This window comes from Pipistrellus kuhlii, unplaced genomic scaffold (genome assembly GCF_014108245.1).
Source record: "Pipistrellus kuhlii isolate mPipKuh1 unplaced genomic scaffold, mPipKuh1.p scaffold_m20_p_5, whole genome shotgun sequence".
In the NCBI taxonomy this organism is placed as follows: domain Eukaryota; kingdom Metazoa; phylum Chordata; class Mammalia; order Chiroptera; family Vespertilionidae; genus Pipistrellus; species Pipistrellus kuhlii.
Genome location: NW_023425551.1, coordinates 20,680,425 through 20,699,634, shown reverse-complemented (window position 1 = coordinate 20,699,634; position 19,210 = coordinate 20,680,425). Strand labels below are relative to the sequence as shown.

Sequence of the window (19,210 nt, the reverse complement as noted above, 5' to 3'; positions counted from 1 at the left end):
AAATAAGAGATTTTCCAACTAAATTTGATAAATTGGTCAGCTTTTTAATATTCTTTTAGTTCTGAACCTGTTCTTAACTGCAACAAACAAATAAAGGAAGTCAAAATTTCACAAGGACAATGAGAATGTGAGAGGAGACAATAGCTGATATGCAATATCAATAATCTTTGGAGTTTACAAAGCAATTGGAAGGATAACAATAGACCTGAGAAAGCTGACACTTAAACACCATGGTTAGGGATACCAGCAGGAACTAAGCCCACCCAACCCACAGAGCCCTGGGAAGGCTCAGAACATGGCACTTCCGGGGAACCCTAAAGGCAGAAAGGAGATGTGTGACTGAAGTCAGGGGGGTTGGTTGATCATCTGCACACTGAACTGATGGAACTTCCTCAGGTCCCTTCTCCCTTCCCATGAATCCAGACAACTATCCCTCCTGTTCACTACAGAGACTAAAATCTCTGGAAAATGGAGAGCAAGTAGTTTCACACCAGAGAACCCAGAAAAGGTGCAGAGCAAGGGTGGTGGGAAGATCTGAAAACAGAGAATCTGGCTGAAGAGTAGGACCAGCCTCTCCTGGACTCTGTTTCCAGAATGCCAGCATCATGAGATATACCCTGGCAGAAGACAGCTGGATTCTCCTCAAGAGAAAATTAATGGCTTCAGAGGAGAAAAAACCAACAACAACATAAAACCAAACACAATGTTGATGTTGGGGATTTTCACAATGAAAAACTTGCTTGCCATCTGATTACCATATAGCAAAGCTCACTAGTACAAGTTGGGAAATACCGTCCACCAATCCAGAGCCTCCTAGCAGCTTGTTGAGTTACTATGAAACATTATAGAGAGACAAAGATCTCTAGGATCTACCCTCTGAAACCACTAACATCACTTCCACTGCATTCCATGGGCTAAAGCAGTCACAACCTCCCCAGGTTGGAGAGGAGGAACTGCAGAACTACCACTGACTCTGAGAAATGAAGTTAGTGAGTGGTAAGCCCTGAGGCTCAAATGCAGGCTTTCCTGATATAGGATCTGTGGTTATTGTACCACACACCATGCCTAACCTGTGGACCTAGTAACCCAAAGGAACCACAGAGTTATAGCAAGGAATCCAGGAAACCATATGTGCACCAAGTACTTTCTGTGGATAAATGATGTGCCTTGTATACATAAATAAATATGCTATTATCTTTAAAGTACACAGACTGATCTTATGGTTAATAAGATGCACACATTCAAAATCTTTGCTGAAGTCATAGTGGCTTTTCATATTTTCTATTTTTTTTTAGTATGTATTTTGTATTATGTATTTTCTTAATCATAGATACTGAAAGTATACATATGGAGGGAATATTTTTTATGCTTAAAAGGGAAATTTCTAAATGTATATTCTCTAAATTGGAAGTTGCTGTCTTTATGGTCTACCATAAATCACAGAGGTCTCTGAGGAAAGTTTTGTTAGATTGCAATCATACTGCCTGTCATGCCCACAGGCACATCTAAGGCAGCTGAGCCCTGTGCAGTAGCTGTAGGCTTCATGCTTTGCCCATCCCCTGTTTTCAGTCATAACTGGTTGGTCCAGGGGACAGCAGCTGACCCTGTCCATCCTTAAACTGGCAATGACCAATGGAGTGGCCTGGCACAAAGAGATCTGTCAACTATGCACAAACCAAGCTACTCAGGCTCTTTATGCTAAGCATTTTAATCCAGACATACAGCATATGAGACAGCTAGAAGCAAGGGACACTAATAAAGTAATAAGGGGGCAAACTAAAGTTTACATAGAAGCTATGAATTAGAGCACATGTGTCAAACACAAGGCCCGCGGGCCAAATCCTTCCCGCCAGGCCTTGCAATGTGGCCCGCACCGCGCTGTCATCACTGCACTCTGCTGCGTTCCATCACAATGACAGTTTATGACTGTTCAGTAAACCATTCGGCCCGCGATTTAGGCTGGATTTTAGATTTTGGCCCCTTCTCTGATTGAGTTCGACACCCCTAAATTAGAGAAAGGTAAAGGATGAGGAATCTTACCAGAAGCAAAAAGAGAAGCAGATCAGTAGAATTGGATCCATAAAAATAGCAAGAGGTGTTATTAACAGGGGAGCTCTGTGCCCTGCAGGATGGTTCTCTCCCAGGGCTGTGCATCAGAAAGGGCCTGGGGGAACCAGCCCAGGAGATGCTTTCTCAGGGGAATGCTTGGGCCTTACCAGTTGTACTCAGTCAGAATCTCCGGAGCACTTAGATGTTGAGAAAGTTTTTGCATCACCAAAGCTATCCTGATACTCTCTGGTTTGTTGTCCCAAATCTCCTGAAACTCCACCATGGCACATTTCCCCAACTTGAAATACAGTGAGCTAGTTACCTTACCTTCCTTACTGCCACATATAGATCTAATTGTTAATCCCAGATACCTAGCTAAGTGAGGCTCCATTCCTTCCAACCCAAAGTGTCTTCTTAGAAGGAGAACTGCAGAAAAATAAGTGGGGGTTTTGTGTGTATGTGTGTGTGTGTGTTTTTAATGAGACCTTTTGTTGAGGCAGCTGAATAAAAACTACAAGATATGGGTCTTCATATAGACTCTTCTTCCAGAAAAATAGGATCGTTTCTGATTTCTCATCATAAAAAAGCTTTGGAGGAGTGATTTTTCTTTGAAGAGCTATTTCTCTATTTCTAAGGAAGAGGGAACTCCAAGATTATTTGATCATAAATAACTTAACAGCACATGCCTTTCTCTTGGCTTTTCCTAGATATACGAGGCTATAAATGAATGAGGCCAATACTGCATACCACAGAGAAAAGAAGGCTTGTCCCTTGGCCATCACATATGTTTGTATTTTGTCTATCAGTCCATAGGCCTTTTTTCCTTTATTGTCTGGAACCACAGGAAGCAGCTTAGACACCAGAAATATCTGAGTTGTTAGTGTTCAATTAAAACAAATTCCTCAAGTCAACTTTTCTGTAACTTATTTTTAGATGTGCCTCCCAGACACAAAAGGGTGCTTGGATTTTCTGTGATGGGAACTTAAGGAAACTTGAGTGCAAAGGTGGTAACTTCAATTTTTTAATTAGCAGTCATTCACTATAAAATGATGAGCTATACTAACTGATTGTCTTACATAATTTCAGTATACAAAATAGCACTGTTATGGGACCTGCGATTAAAGTTATGTCATAAACAGCAGTACTTATCAAATTATTTCACAGTTCATCATTATTAAGACATACACTTAAAATTATTTTTTCTATCTTGAGTACAATATAATGCCTCAACCAACCTTTCCAACCACAACTCTCAATACTCCCCTTTCTTTCCTTCTTAGCTGCCTCTCCCTTTGTAGGCAGTAACAACCATCGATAAAGTCCTTCCCAATCATTGTGCTGCTTTAAGACAAACTTCACTTCCTCTCTGTTCCCCCCTAGAATAATTCATGATTTGTGCATATGTATCCCTATATCATTTACACAAAGTTTCTATATTTAATACATATTGCACAAATGGTTTGTTTTTCTTTGAAAATTGGAATCAAATTGTATTCTTGTTTTGCTTTGCTTTAATAATCCCTATTGCCTAGCACAGTGACCTGTCCGAAGTAGATGCTATAAGTTTTCATTTCATGAATGACAATGTTTGTGTACACCTTTTACAATATTTAACTCCCACCCACCTTTAGCCTATGGCACTCATTACTGAGATGATTAACTGGAATTCAGTTTATGGCCAAAAGGATTATTTGCACTGTGAATTTGGCTCAAAAAGAAATCAAATTGATGATTTTGAATTTTTAAGGCCAGGATCCAATTAAGAGAAACTACTTCCCTATATGAAGCCATTGCAAAGGACTCTCGAATCTAAAGGGAAATCTTTGCATTTATCACCACCCCCTTGAGATTCTTGGGCAATGTTTTAGCTGGCTTGTCTGACTGCATCTTGACTCTCTACAATCCACCCTAGTTACCAGTGTCAGAGCGACCTGCATTGAACATCATTGTCATCATGGAACTTCACTGCTCCAATTTCTGTTCAGACTCTTCTCCCTGATTCCCAGGTTCCACCTCAGTTACCCAATCTGAATCACCCCTCTCCCTAATATTCCTGTCAACCTGGTGTCCTCTGACCTTCCACAAGATCATGCCTTGCTAATTTGTGTCCCTCTGTCTTACCTTGAGTCATCACCCTCACCAGTCTCATTTTCCCCCTCTGGATGATCAACTCGGATCATGTGAATTCTGCCTCCTCTAGGATACCTTTGCCAACTGTCATGCTTTCTCTGATTTTACCCTCCTTGAGATTCTATATCACTTTCAATCCTGTACTACAGGCTGCAACATGCAATTACAGACAATCCTGTATTGTGTCAGGTGGGTCTTACTAATCCAATTAGAAGGTGAAATTTTGTCCCCATGTTTTGGTGTGTTCCCTAACTCAATGATAAGCATACAACAGGCATCAAAGTCAGTATATTTTTCATAGGACCCAATCATAACATTAACCACCTCTACTTTTTAATTTTTAAACTATTCTGAGGTTTTAAGACAATTTTTCTTCAAATTAAGATAACTCATTAGTTACCTACTCTTGATGCAAAAACTCGATTCTGAGAGGCACATAAATCTTCAATGACAAAATAAGACAACACACTTTTAAGATAGTAACATGTTTTTATTACATAAACATTAAAATATTCCTTGTGGAAGCTGGTCTTTAGTTTGCTTCTTGCTTTCACAGAATATCAATTATCTATGGAAATTGCCTAAGGATGATTTATGAAACACTCTCACACGCCCACCACAAAAGCCTCAATGCCTACATTTTTCAACCAGCCTCCTGAGAAAAATAATCGGTTTTGTTTATTTTACAGTGTAATACATAAATTTACTTCCAAGATATGAAAAGGATGGACTTCTAAAATGAGTCTCCTTTTGTTTACAAAGTTCTATAAAAATACATTAAGTATGCTCATGTTTTTCCTCTGACTTGAAAATATTCCAGTTTACCAGAAAATAACAATGAACAATGATAGCAAACTACATTAATCTTGCAGCAATATAATGTCAACATCATCGTGAACACCTTGCAAAAGTAGCTCTCCTGGGTATGTAACAATCTTCCTTCGTTTTGCAGCTTTGAGAGTTCCTACCAAGGCTTCAAAGAGATTGGCACATTTGTCATCTCGGAAGAGGACCCCAAATTTCACACTTAACTTCCCATCAGCATCTAGTTTGAAAAAAAATACAATGTGAGTCAATGCAAAGTCTGTTTCTTGTCCCTATGTATAGAAGAACTACATAATCTTTAATACACATCTAGCTATAGGTTAACCAAAATTACAATTTAACACTGAACAGTCATAAATCCAGTATAACCTCTTGCCAGGTCCAAAAAGTGATGAAATAAATCAACATGTTGCACACGTCTTAGCTTTAGTATCCTCTGGAAAAAGACTGGAAGAAACCAAGCAACATTTGCTAAAGGTGGATGTGCTACAGTGCTACTATTAATACTATGGACCAATCTCTCTCTCTCTCTCTCTCTCTGAATTTTGATGTTTTTAATTGTGTTAGCTGTTGAATCAATAAAAATAACCTAGTCAGGAGCAATGCTTCTCTCAGTGTGTTATAAATGTACTCAGAACCCCCAGGAGAGAGTGATGATTTTAAAAATTAAGAAATCTGTATTTACTGAGATACCTAGATTATCTAGATTGGAGACCAGATCTTAATACAGATGTTAAAAATTAAGATATAGCCCTGGCTGGTTTGGCTCAGTGGATGGAGTATTGGCCTGCAGACTAAAGATTCACTGGTTTGATTCCGGTCAAGGGCATATGCCTGGGTTGCAGGCCCGATCCCCGGTAGGGGCCGTGCAGGAGGAAGCCGATCAATGATTCTGTCTTATCACTGATGTTTCTATCTCTCTTCCTCTCCTTTCCTCTCTGAAATCAATATATATATATATATATATATATATATATATATATATGCTTAAATTAAAGTATATAATAAAAAGAAATGAGTTACCAAGCCATAAAGACATAGAGGAGCCTTAAATACATATTACGAAGTGAAAGAAGGTAATGTGTTTAATTTTTTAAAATATATTTTATTGGTTTTTTACAGAGAGGAAGGGAGAGGGATACAGAGTTAGAAACATCGATGAGAGAGAAGCATCGACCAGCTGCCTCCTGCACACCGCCCCCCCACACCACCACCACCACTGGGGATGTGCCTGCAACCAAGGTACATGCCCTTGACCGGAATCAAATCTGGGACCTTTCAGTCTGCAGGCTGGCGCTCTATCCACTGAGCCAAACCAGTTTAATTTTTAAACTATTCTGTAGTTTTAAGAGAACTTTTTTTCAAATTAAGATAACTTTTATTGCAGTTACCTACCCCTGATGCAAAAACTCCATTCTGAATGATTCTAACTAAAGAACATTCTAGAAAAGGAAAAACTATGAAAAGAAAAAAAAAGACAAAACTAAGTAAAATGATCAGTGGTTTGCATGAGTTGGGGAGGGGAGAGATGAGCAGGCTAGGCTTCCCAATACATGCTTTCAGTTTGCCTGTCTTTCTTCAAGAGACCCACAAGGGCTGAAACGGAATTTCGTTTATTTTTACATCTCCAGCACTTAAGCACAAAAGCAGCACTCAAGAAATATTTGTTGAATGAAAGAATTTAAATCTCCAGATAATCTTTATCCACTTAATTTTTTTCTACTGAATGGAAAATGAGAATAGAATTTTATTTTTAAAGGAACAGATAAAACTTAATCAATTTCCAGCTTCAGCTAATATATTATATTGAGATTAATCTAACTATGATTAATCTATATCATAACTTATTCCACAACTTAAATAATTTACCATAGCATGTCAGTAGATAACACATCTCCACAGATACTTTCCAATTCATAAGTCACTCATTACCAGAAACAGGTTAAGTCAAGAAGGCCTGGTGAAACTGCAATCTTCAAAGTATTTTCATCCTTATAGAAGTTATGATAATTACCTTGTTGTCTTCTAGTTTGTAAAGCTGCCAATTTTAAAGTGTGGGCTCAGTTTACCCTTGCAGAACAGTAACACTGCTAGGGATATAGAGGCTAGACTTTTACACTCCATCTTAGCCAAAAGGCTGAGAAGCAATAGAGGTTAGACTTTCAAACTACTTTTTTATTATTATCTTTTTTTTGGTTAATCCTCACCTGAAGATATTTTTCTATTTATTTTTAGAGAGAGTGAAAGGGAGCAGGAGAGACAGAGAGAGAGAGAAACATTGGTATGAGAGAGACATATCAATTGTTTGCCTCTCATACAAACCCTGACCAGGGCCAGGGATGGAGCCTGAAACCAGGGTTAACCAGAATCGAACCAAAGATCCTGTAAGTCTAACCGGCTAGAGCTAATCTTTTAAATGCGATGAATCTGACCAAATAACATTCAGCTGACACGCAGAAAGATCTAAAAAAAAAAAAAAAAAAAAAAAGAATTCTATGAATCTTTGGAAATACATCTTTAGTACTTTTAACCAATCAAACAATAGTACTACTCTACTCCCTAGAGTAGGGGTGTTGAACTCAATCAGAGAAGGGGCCAAAATCTAAAATCCAGCCTAAATCGCGGGCCGAATGGTTTACTGAACAGTCATAAACTGTCATTGTGATGGAAACGCAGCGGAGTGCAGTGATGACAGCATGGTGCGGGCCACATTGCAAGGCCTGGAGGGACAGATTTGGCCCGCGGGCCTTGTGTTTGACACATGTGCCCTAGAGTAACATGACCTCACAGAGTTCCGGAGAAACTGGGAATGTATAAGGCGGACCACAGGTAGAGGGATCATTGTTGAAAAGAAGACTCACCAAACTCCCACCAAGTGGGCATGGTGAAGTGGGTGGGAGAAAAATGGGGTTAGGAAAGATTATTCATTGGTATGATTGAGGAACTAAATAAATGGCAACCTCCGCAGTCTCCTCCTGTTCTCCACAAATATCCCAAATGCAGCTCATGCATTTCTTTCAGAACTGACCTGTCCTACACTCCAGAGTCTTACCTAATAGCCAAAGATCCATTGAGTGCCCCCAACTACTACAGTTTTAAAGGACCTTTTTCTCTGAGACCATACTATAATAAATTGGATGACAGCACTTCACAGCTTAGCATACCATTTTTTCTGACAATTAGCTCATGCATTTTTTATCTATTTTTCGCAACTAAGTAGTAGTAAGATCTTTGAGGGGCAGGAACACACTTTATGTCACTTGTACCTAACACAGTGCTTGCATGCACAGATTTCCAACAAATAGTAACTGACCATATGATTAAACTCAGTTGTTGAGCCCATACTAACTTTTATATGCCTAGTTTATTTTTTCTTTGTATATTTCAGTGATGATGACCCTGGCCGGAGCTTCTGCTCATACCAAATTTAATGAAGAAATAAAATGACTAGAGAAGACCAAAAAGGGGAGCTGAGACCGGTTTGGCTCAATGGATAGAGCATCGGCTTGGGGACTGAAAGGTCCCAGGTTCGATTCCGGTCAAGGGCATGTACCTTGGTTGCGGGCATATCCCCAGTAGGGGGTGTGCAAGAGGCAGCTGGTCGATGATTCTCTCTCTCATCGATGTTTCTAGCTCTCTATCTCTCTCCCTTCCTCTCTGTACAAAATAATAAAATATATTAAAAAAAAAAAAAAAAAAGAAGACCAAAAAGGGGAGATGACAGAAATGCTGGTCCTCTTGCTCTGAAGCAAGCTCAATAGAAATACTATATCTGTGTTATAATACTTACTTTTTGAACCCAAACGGTGAATTTCCTCCACCAAGAGGTTAACCTCGTGGTCCACATTCATTGCTGCCTGAGGGAGAAAACAAAAAAATCTATATTATTGCCATTTCTACATTCCATTAAGCACTTCTTGCCAAATCCAAGGGCCCTTTCTTTTATGTAGCAATTGTCAGTATTAATTTTCCATGCTCCTCTTCCTAAAACTACTTGTGCAATGTAATGGAAGTACTAGAGCACTTCCTCTTTCCCTCCATCTGCATAACTTCCCTCTGGGCTGATCCCACTCTTAGTCCACACATTCTGTTGGGAAGAATGCAGCCATTTTCCTTGCACCCACTCTTAATTCTAAGTCCATCTTCTTCATGGTGCAGCTGCAGGCCATCAAAAATACAAAGGTGAGTTCATTGGTTGATCTCTTCCATGGACACAGACAATAGGGTGGCGAAGGCGGAGTGGGGCGGGGAGGTCCATGGGGAAAAGGGGGAATATATGTAATACTTCCAACAATAAATATTTTAAAAATAATAAATACAAAGGTGAGTGACACAAAGACCTGCTCCCAGGGCAATTGACCCTCCTGAAAGGAAGAAAGGCCTGGAATGCATAGCAGTGTGACTGTACTCCTTGACTGATGGGTCCAAGGCATTATGGGAGTACAGAGAAAGAAGCCACAGGCTTCATGGAGGTAACTGGGGAGGTGTAGGCCAGGCGGACAGGTGTTCAATGCATGGGGAAAAGCATGTACAAAAGCACAGAAAAAAGATGAAAAGGCAGGCCCTAAGCTGGGAGCCTGCAGTCTAGTGGGGAAGGAAGATTGATACAAGGCAATTTTAATGTCATGTCAGTGCAACGATGACTCCTGGGTCACACACAGGGACATGTCCTTCCCTGGACAGTGCACAGTATACCTGACTACAATAAAGTAGTGGTGAAGACCATTCATCTTCAGATAATGGGAGCTACTAACTTACTTTGGCCTACTAGGTCCTCCACAGGCTGGGTTCTGCCCACCATTCCAGCTTCCTCTACTCAACCCTCTTGAACTCTAGCTACAGTTACATGGGGCTTCTTTTTGTCCTTCAAATGTCTCTCAATCTCTCACATCCAACTGTTCCTTCAACTCAGACTATGACTATTCTTCTTTCTTGGGCCAACTCCCACCACATTCAGCTCCAGCTTAGATACAACTTCCTCTGAAGCCTTCCATGAAGCCTGGAGTAGGAGAGTTCCCCACTGAGTGTCCCCAAAGCATTGTCCACCCTCATCATTTCATTTGACAGGAATTACCGATTTCTTAGCTTTCGCTGCAAGGTAGTAAGCTCCTCTAGGCAGGGATCTGACTGTAATGCTGTCTGCTTGATTGTCTGGCACCAAGAGCACAGGTTCAATAAATATCGGTCTCGTGGGCTGAAAGAAATAGCAAAGGCTTGAGAGAGGAAGGAACTACAACTATGGGCTTGTCACCATAAAGCTTCTGATCTAAGTGGAGAATCGAGAGGAGCTCTCGGAGGAAGAGCCCACAGAGACAGTAACGGAAAAGTAAAGGGGCCTGGCAAACAGCTAGAGAGGAGAGAAATACCAGCAAGAAGAGGGGAAAGCAGATGGAGGTGGAAGAGAGAACCCTGATCATGTTGGGTCAAATAAGTAAGAGTTTCCATAAGAAGGCAGTAATCTACAGTGAAAAGGACAACAGGAGGGTCAGGAAGTATGCATCAGTCAGTCATCAGTCTGTTTTCCAATCCTAAATTCTCTAAATCAAATAAGAGACTAAAAAGGTGAGGTTGTGTGAATAGTCTACTTTGGGGTGACAATTTGGAAAAAAACATTATCCAGACAGATTGTAGTTTTTTAAAACAAGAATGACTTCTATGTTTAGACTATACTGATTGGGACCTCAGATTTTCCATCAGCTAATAATTAAAAGCACAACTGCCATCTGCTACATTACACGTAAGACTATTACAATTTAAGAAGCTTGTATTGCAATAAAATGCAACATTTTAGATTCATGCATTTACATAAAACTATAAAAATTATAGCATCCAAATATCAGAAACATTGTGTTGGTGAATTTTATCTATAACATTATATACTCAATTCAAGATATAGTTTAAGAGAGATCCTCATAAGCTGAAATAAACCCAAAAGACAACACTGAAAGACATACCATGAGAATTATAGTAGAAAAAAAACACATATCTGTAAATGTCAACATGGGGGACAGCTGCTGTTTTTACCTACCCAGCACCCATTCCCCATGTTGGTATCATTAGTCTAATTCTTGTTTGGCTCAAGTCTTTCCTAACCCTAAACTCATGTATCTTGGATAGAGCCTCACCCTAAACTCCAGGAATGGTTCAGAGCCAGAATAAGTGATTGGGGGCATAGGTAGGTGATTTCATCCTAAACAATGAGGTACTGTCCCACTGGTTCTAAGATGTAAGTTTACAATCCCTGATGTAAACAGCTACCACTGGGAAGAATCTGACAGGAATAAAGCTGGCACAAAGAAAAGTCCAACCACATAACAATGATTGAGCCAGTACAGGGCCCTGGACTTTCCAGTTACATAAACCAACCAACTTTCCTGGTTTTGCTTGTGTTTTTGAATGAGTTTCTGTCCTTTGCATTCTAAAGACTCTTGTCTCATAAAGTTAGCCTAGAGAAGACCTACCACAATTTTTTTTTTTTTTAATTAAAGCTCCTTCTATGTACCTATGTGAGTAGGTTTGTTTATGTTGCTCTATCAGATGAGATGGATAAATGTAATAGAAAGGCAGATTTGGGAGCCATATAAGAAAAAATTTCCCTAACAATCAATACTGCTTGACAATGAATAAAGGTGACACCCTGTCCTAGAAAGCATTAATGCAGGAGTAGTGTGGATCTGTGAAGGTTGTTGAGGAAATTAGCCCACATTGGTTAGAAGGGAGAGCGCAATGTCCAAAAGAATTACAGTCCTAATTCTCAGGTCCTATGATTTCCCCCCATTCTGAAAATTTCACATTCGCCACTCCTTCCACCTACCTCTAGCCACACACTTCAGACAAAGCTTTGATAATGAGACTCAAAGTGGAAATCCCTCTATTTTGTACAGTGTGAATACCTGCACCGTGTTAAACAGATGTATCCTCATCCAATTTTAAGAAGGGAAGGCAACCAGCATTTCTTTATAATTAATTACATGCGAGGCTCTTTATCTGTTAATTCATGTAATCCTAAGAGCCTTGCTGAGTATTTATTATTTATCCTCATTTTACGAATGATGAAACCGGCTGTTGCCCCTGGGAGTGTGGGTGGGGGTAGTGAGGGGGCGCTAGCACAACTAAATGCTGTTGCTACCACATCCTCATCCTCTTCCATCTCCCCCTCCTTTTGTTCCTCTTTTTCTTTGCTAGTTATTATGCAAAGTGCAGTAAATGCAATCGAGTTGCATTTGTGTGAAATATTACAAACTGAGTATTTTCTAAGGCAGAACACTTACTGGGCAAGAAGGGCTCCCTGCCCAGACCCCTCCAAGTAGGGAAATAATAGGCCTAGGAACTATTGCTAGCATACACAACTTGGCATGATTTATTTATTTTATTATATAGCGGGGACAAGGGGGCAGAAATATCCATTGTTACACCATCCTTAGAAAGCCCAGGGCATTTTGTCAGGCTTGGGACTGGGGTGAGCAGCAAGATCAAAAACAATGAGGCCAGAAGCGGCCAGCGCAGAGGGAAGAAAGAGCCCCTCAGTGGGCCAGTGGGCGGGGAAGGGAGAGAAAAGGAGGAGGGAAAGGGGGGTGGGGGCGAGTGATTCAGGGAAGGCGGTGGCAGATGCTAGGCGGCCCTCTGATTGTGACAGAGACTGTAATTGGGCAGCGTGCGTGGGACTCACAAAGAAAGCGGAATGTCGGAGGACTCGGCGTGGGATAAGATGCTCTACCATTAATGCGCATCTATGTAGGGCCCTTTTTTTTAAGTTTGGAAGCATTGCTTGGACATTTCCCAATGTTGAAGGACTGCAGCCTCCGGGGAATCGGAAGCCAACTCCATGTGCTAGGGCGGGCCACTCTTCCAGCCTCTCCAAGCCATCCAGCCCAGCAGCCGGTGCGGGTCAGAGGGTGGCGGCCGGGCTCCTTCCCGCCGGCTCCCGGGCGCGCACACTCCTTATTTGGTCATCTCGGCTCCAAGTTGGGGAGCCGGCCCGGAAGGTGTCCCCAGATCCCGTCCCCAGAGGCCGTCCCAGGATCACCCCCGCACTGGCGCAGAGCTGGGGAACGCGGGACTCGACCCCCTGCTCCGGGGCAGCACCGCGGGCTGGGCGGCCTCCCCGGGAAGGGCCGCGTCCCGGAAGCCTTTGTCTCCGCGCGCCCCGAGCCCCGAGCGCCCACACCAGGCACGGAAAACGGACCTGCTCTGCTCCACGAACCCCCCGTGTCTCCTCCCTACCTCCCACCCCCTGCACCCCACATACAAGCAGGAGACCCCAGAGCCGTACCCCCGCCCGCCGCTCCGCAGAACCCGCTGCCTTGAGGCTATCCCAGTGCTCGTGGGTGTCTCGCCCCGCACCCCCATCCCTCCCCCTCCCTGCTCTGCAGATCGGGTTCCTGAAACCCCGCACCGCAGCCCGGCCCGCTGAGCACCTCGCGAGCGGAATGGGTACCTCTGCGGGAAGGTGGGGGTGCGGGGCGCGCCCATCCCGCCCCCCGGCTCCAACTCAGCCCAGTTCCTGGAGCAGCCTCCCCGCGCCCTGGCTCTCCACCCGCAGCCCACGATTTCCCCGCAGCTTGGCCTCCCCGGTACCTGGCCACCTCTTCCCCGGGGACGCGCTCACCTCTCCGCCTCCACTGCCGGACGGTGCAAAGCCTGGTGCAGCGTCACGGGGGCGGGGGATCGGATCCTACGCTCCGAGGAGGAAGAGGCAGAGGTAGGAAGTGACTGAGGCACAGAGACAGCTGGCGAGCCGGGGAGGGGAGGAGGAAGAGGAGGAAACGGCGTGGTGAGAGTTTCTGCGCTCAGGAAGTGGGCCGCCCACACTCCCGGGGACAAGCCAGCGAGGAAGAAACTCGGGAGTGGAGGCGCCCGATAAGGGGACCGGTTCCAGACAACTGGGAAAGGGACCCAGATCTTCACCTTTTCCCTGGCCGCCACCTTTCCTTCGCGCCGCCCAGAGCCAGGAGTCCCCAGCCCCCTGCATCGGACGCGTGATTTCCTCCTGCCCAGGTCTCTCTTCCAGCAGAAGTGAAGCGCCCCAACCTGCTGAATGCTGAGGTCTCCCAGGAGAAACGGGACTTTGGCTCTCTATGCCAGGAGCAGGAGTCTCCAGAAATCAGCAAGACAGCAGGATGGTGTGGTTTGCAAACAAAACTTTGCTCGTTTTACTGCAAAGAAATTTTACATGGACAAAGCTAGTTCTTGATTCTGGGTGGATAGAGGTGTCTGACTTCGTACATTCAACTGCAGCCCACTTATTCATACATTTCAATCAATGTTTGTTTGGTTTTTGTGGGGTTTTTTTTTGTTTTGTTTTGTTTTTTTTTTTTTTTTTTTTTGTGTGTGTGTGTTTGTGTGTGTTTGGGTGGGGGAGAGAGAGAGAGAGAGAGAGAGAGAGAGAGAGAGAGAGAGAGAGATGCTTGCTGGAGTCCCCTTTGGAAAGGAAATCGAGGCTCTGCTGAGGTGACCCAAACCATTCCTAGGGCAGAGGTTGCACCCACAACCACCCAGAAAGCACCCCCTTCTCCAATTACCGATTGGATTCAGAATGAGCACGTGGTCCAAGAACATAGTCCATAAACTGGCCCTCATCTTCTGAGGTCACCTGGAACAAAGTTCTCCCCCAATAGTGAGTGACTCTGGTAATTCTGCAAGCCATTCAGATTCTCCCTTGGAAACTGAAAGGTGAGAATACTGACAGTGAGCCATTGGACAGGAAGGCTGAAGCTGAAAGAGGGCTTGGGAAAGAGGGAGTGAAAAATGGGCCTCCAGAAAGCAAAATATTTGAGTGAGCAGAAACGTGAGGATGAAGTAGGGGCAGGTGGGGTGGGAGTGGTAGAAGCTGAGACTCAGTGATGGAATAAAATCAACAAATACCTGCTTCCCTATGAGTATCCAGTTCCGTGGAGGGGCACTGGATCCATCACTTCTCAAACTGTGTCTAAGGACCCTTTCACAGTGAACACCTAACCACCTGGGCGTGACTGAATGAGCCTCTGTTCCCTGGGGCCGAAAGATTCCTCTGTAACCTAGGCCTGATGCGTCACATGACACTTAAGGTGACTCCAGGATCCTTTGAGGCCTATTTTTTTTCTCACTAAAAAGAAATCTGAGAAGTTATACTTTATATCTTTAAAAATCTACATAATACAAAATTGATAATTTAAGAAAAAGATTGTAGTAAGCAATCCTCCAAGCAGGGCCTGGCTATTTTGGCCAGTGTCCATGATCACAATTCTTCATTCATCCAATGAAATGAATAATTAATCTATTGTGTGACGCTTCTGTTATGACTAAGTAACTAGTGTTTCACAGTATTCTGCCAGCAAGCAAAAAGAAAAAGAAATAGATTACCTACACAAGTAAAAGTCTGTTAATATAGAAATGGATTCACTCTTTTAAAATACTTTGTTTATACATATGCTACCCTAAACATAACATAAACTTCATCTATAAGGAATTACAATTGAGGAAAGTTGTTTTTTATAAAAAATGTTATAGATTTTTCCAACTAATATTTTTCATACCTAATTCCTACTCTTTCAGTTCCCATGCTTACATTTGCCATCTTTTCTTGATATTATAGGATATTATCACCATGTAGCTAAACAATGTGGAATTTTAATGTAAAAAGCAAAAAAAAAAAATCGTTTATCAAACAGTTGAGAAGTATTCATCAACTAGCAAGCATGTACTAGTCCTAGAGGATACAAAGCAGCTTACAGCATGATCTTTGTCAAAAAGAACTTTTGGTAATGTACATTTAAAATATTAAAACAATCTTTACCCATTTAATTGCACAGTGTAGACAATCATTGTCCAATAGAAATATAATTGTGATCCACATCTGTAAAATTTTCTGGTAGCCACATTAAAAAAAACCCCCACACATGTGAAATTGATTTAATGTTTGTTTTAATCCAATATATCCAAAATACTATGATTACAACCTGTAATGGCTATTTAAAAGTTATTACTGAGACAGTATACATTCTTTTATACTGAGCCATTGAAATCTATTGTGTTTTATACTTACATTTCAGAAATTAGTCGTGAAGTGTGCACAATCTTATAATACTCTAAAAGACGCTGAATTATACACTCAAAATGATGAGGTTTATGGTATATGGATTACATATCAATTTACATGTTTTTTGAATAAGAAACAATGAAAATATATTAGGCAATTAGATAGACACGAGCAGAGCAAGGACAATGAGCCAAGTACAGAAACTCACTGGGGCAAAAAGCCCCAGATGCCTAGCAAGGGGGAAAACCGGGAAAACAAGAACTCCCCAGCTCCCAGAGTAACCTTTCCTTCCCTAGCATACTGCTGGTTATGCAGTTTAGAACCCCTTGACCTTTTCCTCCCTAAAGATAACATCTAGGCCTCCTGTTGTATTTTAGCTCCAGGCCCAGAAAAGCAGCAAAACCAGACAAGTGAGGGGCTGCCTGGGGACCAGCTGCTTTGACTAGTTAACCTCTCCTGGTGCTGACCAATCAGTGGAGACCAAAGCCTGCAAAGCTGATGAATATTCTATTGAGACCCTCCCCGGAGACCTCCCCTAAGATTTTCCACCTGCAAGAGAGAGATAAATAAACCCAGGATGGAGGACTCAGTTCATGCTTTTCCCCAGGGGAGCACCCCAGAGCCCTTCCTTTTCCTCTTCTTCCCTCCAAGGGACCCATGGAGACTTGCAACTAGGGGAGCATTGGGCAGCAGCAACTCGTCCTGGGCTAACCCCCTGAACCTGTCTCCAAGGCCCCCTTTTCTCTGACTCCCAGTGAGCCGAAGCAGCCCAGCCTAGGCTCTCCTTGTTTCACTGTCCTAAGTGTATTTTTGCCATGTCCAATAAATTCTTACTTAGTTTGCTACACTCTGTCTCTTGACTGAAATCTTCCTTTCAAGAAGACAAGAACTGAGGTCTTGTCTTCTCACCGGTTACAGAAAGTTAAGACTAATAGACAATTAACAACTAAGAACCAAACCAGAGAACAAATAAAAATGATTTGGCTGAACAAAAGGATTAATCTGACTACCTTAGAAAGGTGCTCTATTGTCCCGACCCGCAGGACAACAACGGGGGCACGCAGGAACCACCTAAGAGAATGAAACAAACAAGGAACACGAAAGAATGAAGGCAAGACGAGGTTCTGATCAAGCCTCAATTTTATTCTCTGAAATGGCTGTATTTATACAGCAGAGACAAAGGGGGGCAGGGCCGCCCATGCAGAGGGGTCCCTGGCCGTGTCCACGGTGGAGGATCAGGAAGGGGAAGTTGCAAAGATGTTAACATTCCAAGGTGCAACATTCCAAGGCTGGGCTATCTAGGGGGGGAGGGTCAGGAAGGGGAAGAGGCAGGAAGACAGGAGATGCTAAGCCCCAGGTTAATCTTATCTTCTGGCCAAGCCCTCAGGGCATCGCATAACTTCTGCTAGAAGGAACTTAATTCTATTTCCTTAAGACTGAGTTGCTTGCCTCAACTCTGCTGGCTCCCAACACTCTATTTACTGTATTTCCCCACTGCTCCTTCTTTCTTTCCTTCCTTCAACAAATATTTATTGCAGACCATTAAAGCCAAGCCTTGTGTGTCTCTTATAGAGTGGTCAGAGAGAACAACTTTCCCATGTGGAAGAGAAACATTTTTTTCTCACCTGAGAATGGGGCTCTTCAAAGCTGACTTATTAGATGATATACAGGTATATAATTTTATAAACACCATTATCTCTAGAATTTACATTATTCTATGTTTTGTTTTTTTCTTCTTGCCTCCATATAATCTTAAATATTTTTTTCTCTTCTCTAACCCCCAAATTAGAAACAATATTTTTAATAAAGCTCGAGTATTGTGTGCACCACTCACACATGATTTATTCTCTCTCCCTCCTCCTCTCCAATCACCCCCAATTCCTCTGTTTTCACTACGTAGTTTCTAGTCTCCACTCCAACATAACTTCAGTTTGCGCAGGGTCTTGGTTTTCCATGGCACAGTCTCCAGTGCCAACCCTACTTGTTCAGCTCACCATTAGCAAGTGGATGCAGCATTTCAGTATCTCAGTTCCAGAGTCACAAAAGAGAGAAACTGATTGACTCAGTTTGGATTGACCCAGTTCAGAATGGCCAAGTTAAAGCTTTTATGTCCAATCCATAGGGCTGTTCTTTCCAAAAACTGTAAATGAGATAATTTCTCTGTAAAGAAGGTATGAGAGAGGAACCAAACCAAAATATGTTTACCGTAGACAGCAGCATTTCTATAGATCTGCCTTGTACACTAAGTAGCTACTAGACCCATATGGACATTTTAATTTACATTTAAATTAATTGAAATGGAATAATACTAAAAATTCAGATCCTTAGTCACAGTAGCCTAATTTCAACTACTGTTATTCAATTGCTCCTGTTTTTTATAGCACAGAGCATTTCTATTTTCCCCAAAAGTTCTATTGAATAAAGCTGTTATGGATGGTAAAATAAATAAATAAATAATGCAACAACATTTGGAAAATTGTTAAGAACCTTAATAATTTGATAAACACTATTTAGTTTTTGCATTTCTTCTCCCACTCCTAACCCACCGAGTAAAATAATTATAAATTACCTATGTTCCAGGCTTTCTACTTTTCTGGCAGGAAATCTAAATTATTACCTCAAAATGATTACTCAGAAAGGTAAAATCTGGGACAGACCCAGTCAATTTAGGACAACTGGTCGCCCAACCCATATTTCACCCTTCTCTTTTGTAAATTTGCTTCTTTAGTTTTCAATTCTTCCACTTTCTTTTTCCTGAGTCTTTTTTGTAGCTCCAGTAAGAGAGAGGCTACATTATCCTTTATTGAACCTGGGCCAGACGGTCAGCATTGCCAGCTGAGAGTTAAAATTTCTAGATCATTGAACTCAATCATGAGAGGGTAAATGCTGAGTGCAAAGTGCAGCCACACTGGAGCTGTATGATGACACCAGAGTCGAGTGTCAAGGTGGGCTAAGAAATACAATGTCTAGTCCAGATGTCCAGGGTGTTGTCTGGGGTTACAGAAGGCCTGGAGTGAAAGAGGTTAATTCCACCAAGCATGACACTGGTAGCTAATCTGGCTAAACCACTTGCCAAATTTTAAGAAGCAGGGCCCTGAACCTACTAAACTTAATTCAATCATAATCTCTGGGCCATCTGTAGTTTATATGCATGCATACCATCTGTATTTTAAAGTCCCAAAATATTTC

The 19,210-nt window shown here is 42.2% G+C and overlaps 1 protein-coding gene across 5 annotated transcripts; it reads right to left on the bottom strand.

The window, feature by feature from the left end:
* Positions 1-4,648: 4,648 nt before the first annotated feature.
* On the bottom strand, positions 4,649-13,733 carry ABRACL (ABRA C-terminal like). 5 transcript variants are annotated; one of them, XM_045572989.1, is made up of 4 exons: positions 13,613-13,713; positions 10,079-10,198; positions 8,795-8,861; positions 4,649-5,224 (listed from the first exon to the last, which is right to left on the bottom strand). In XM_045572989.1, the coding sequence occupies exons 3-4, from the start codon at positions 8,853-8,855 to the stop codon at positions 5,040-5,042; spliced, it is 246 nt and encodes an 81-aa protein (XP_045428945.1). In that variant the 5' UTR covers positions 8,856-8,861; positions 10,079-10,198; positions 13,613-13,713; the 3' UTR covers positions 4,649-5,039. The 5 variants fall into 5 exon arrangements, with proteins under 5 accessions (XP_045428945.1, XP_036270856.1, XP_045428946.1 ...); XM_036414963.2 differs by lacking the exon at positions 10,079-10,198 and having other exon boundaries at positions 13,613-13,733; XM_045572990.1 differs by lacking the exons at positions 10,079-10,198; positions 13,613-13,713 and adding an exon at positions 13,582-13,606.
* Positions 13,734-19,210: the final 5,477 nt, after the last annotated feature.

Excerpts from the sequence above, each read along its gene's own strand:
- ABRACL (XM_036414961.2), bottom strand. The coding sequence starts at position 9,173 with ATGGCCTGCAGCTGCACCATGAAGAAGATGGACTTAGAATTAAGA. Across the intron at positions 8,862-9,128 it reads AGATGGACTTAGAATTAAGA|GCAGCAATGAATGTGGACCA; the intron begins GTGGGTGCAAGG and ends TTTCTCCCTCAG. Across the intron at positions 5,225-8,794 it reads TCACCGTTTGGGTTCAAAAA|ATGCTGATGGGAAGTTAAGT; the intron begins GTAAGTATTATA and ends TTTTCAAACTAG.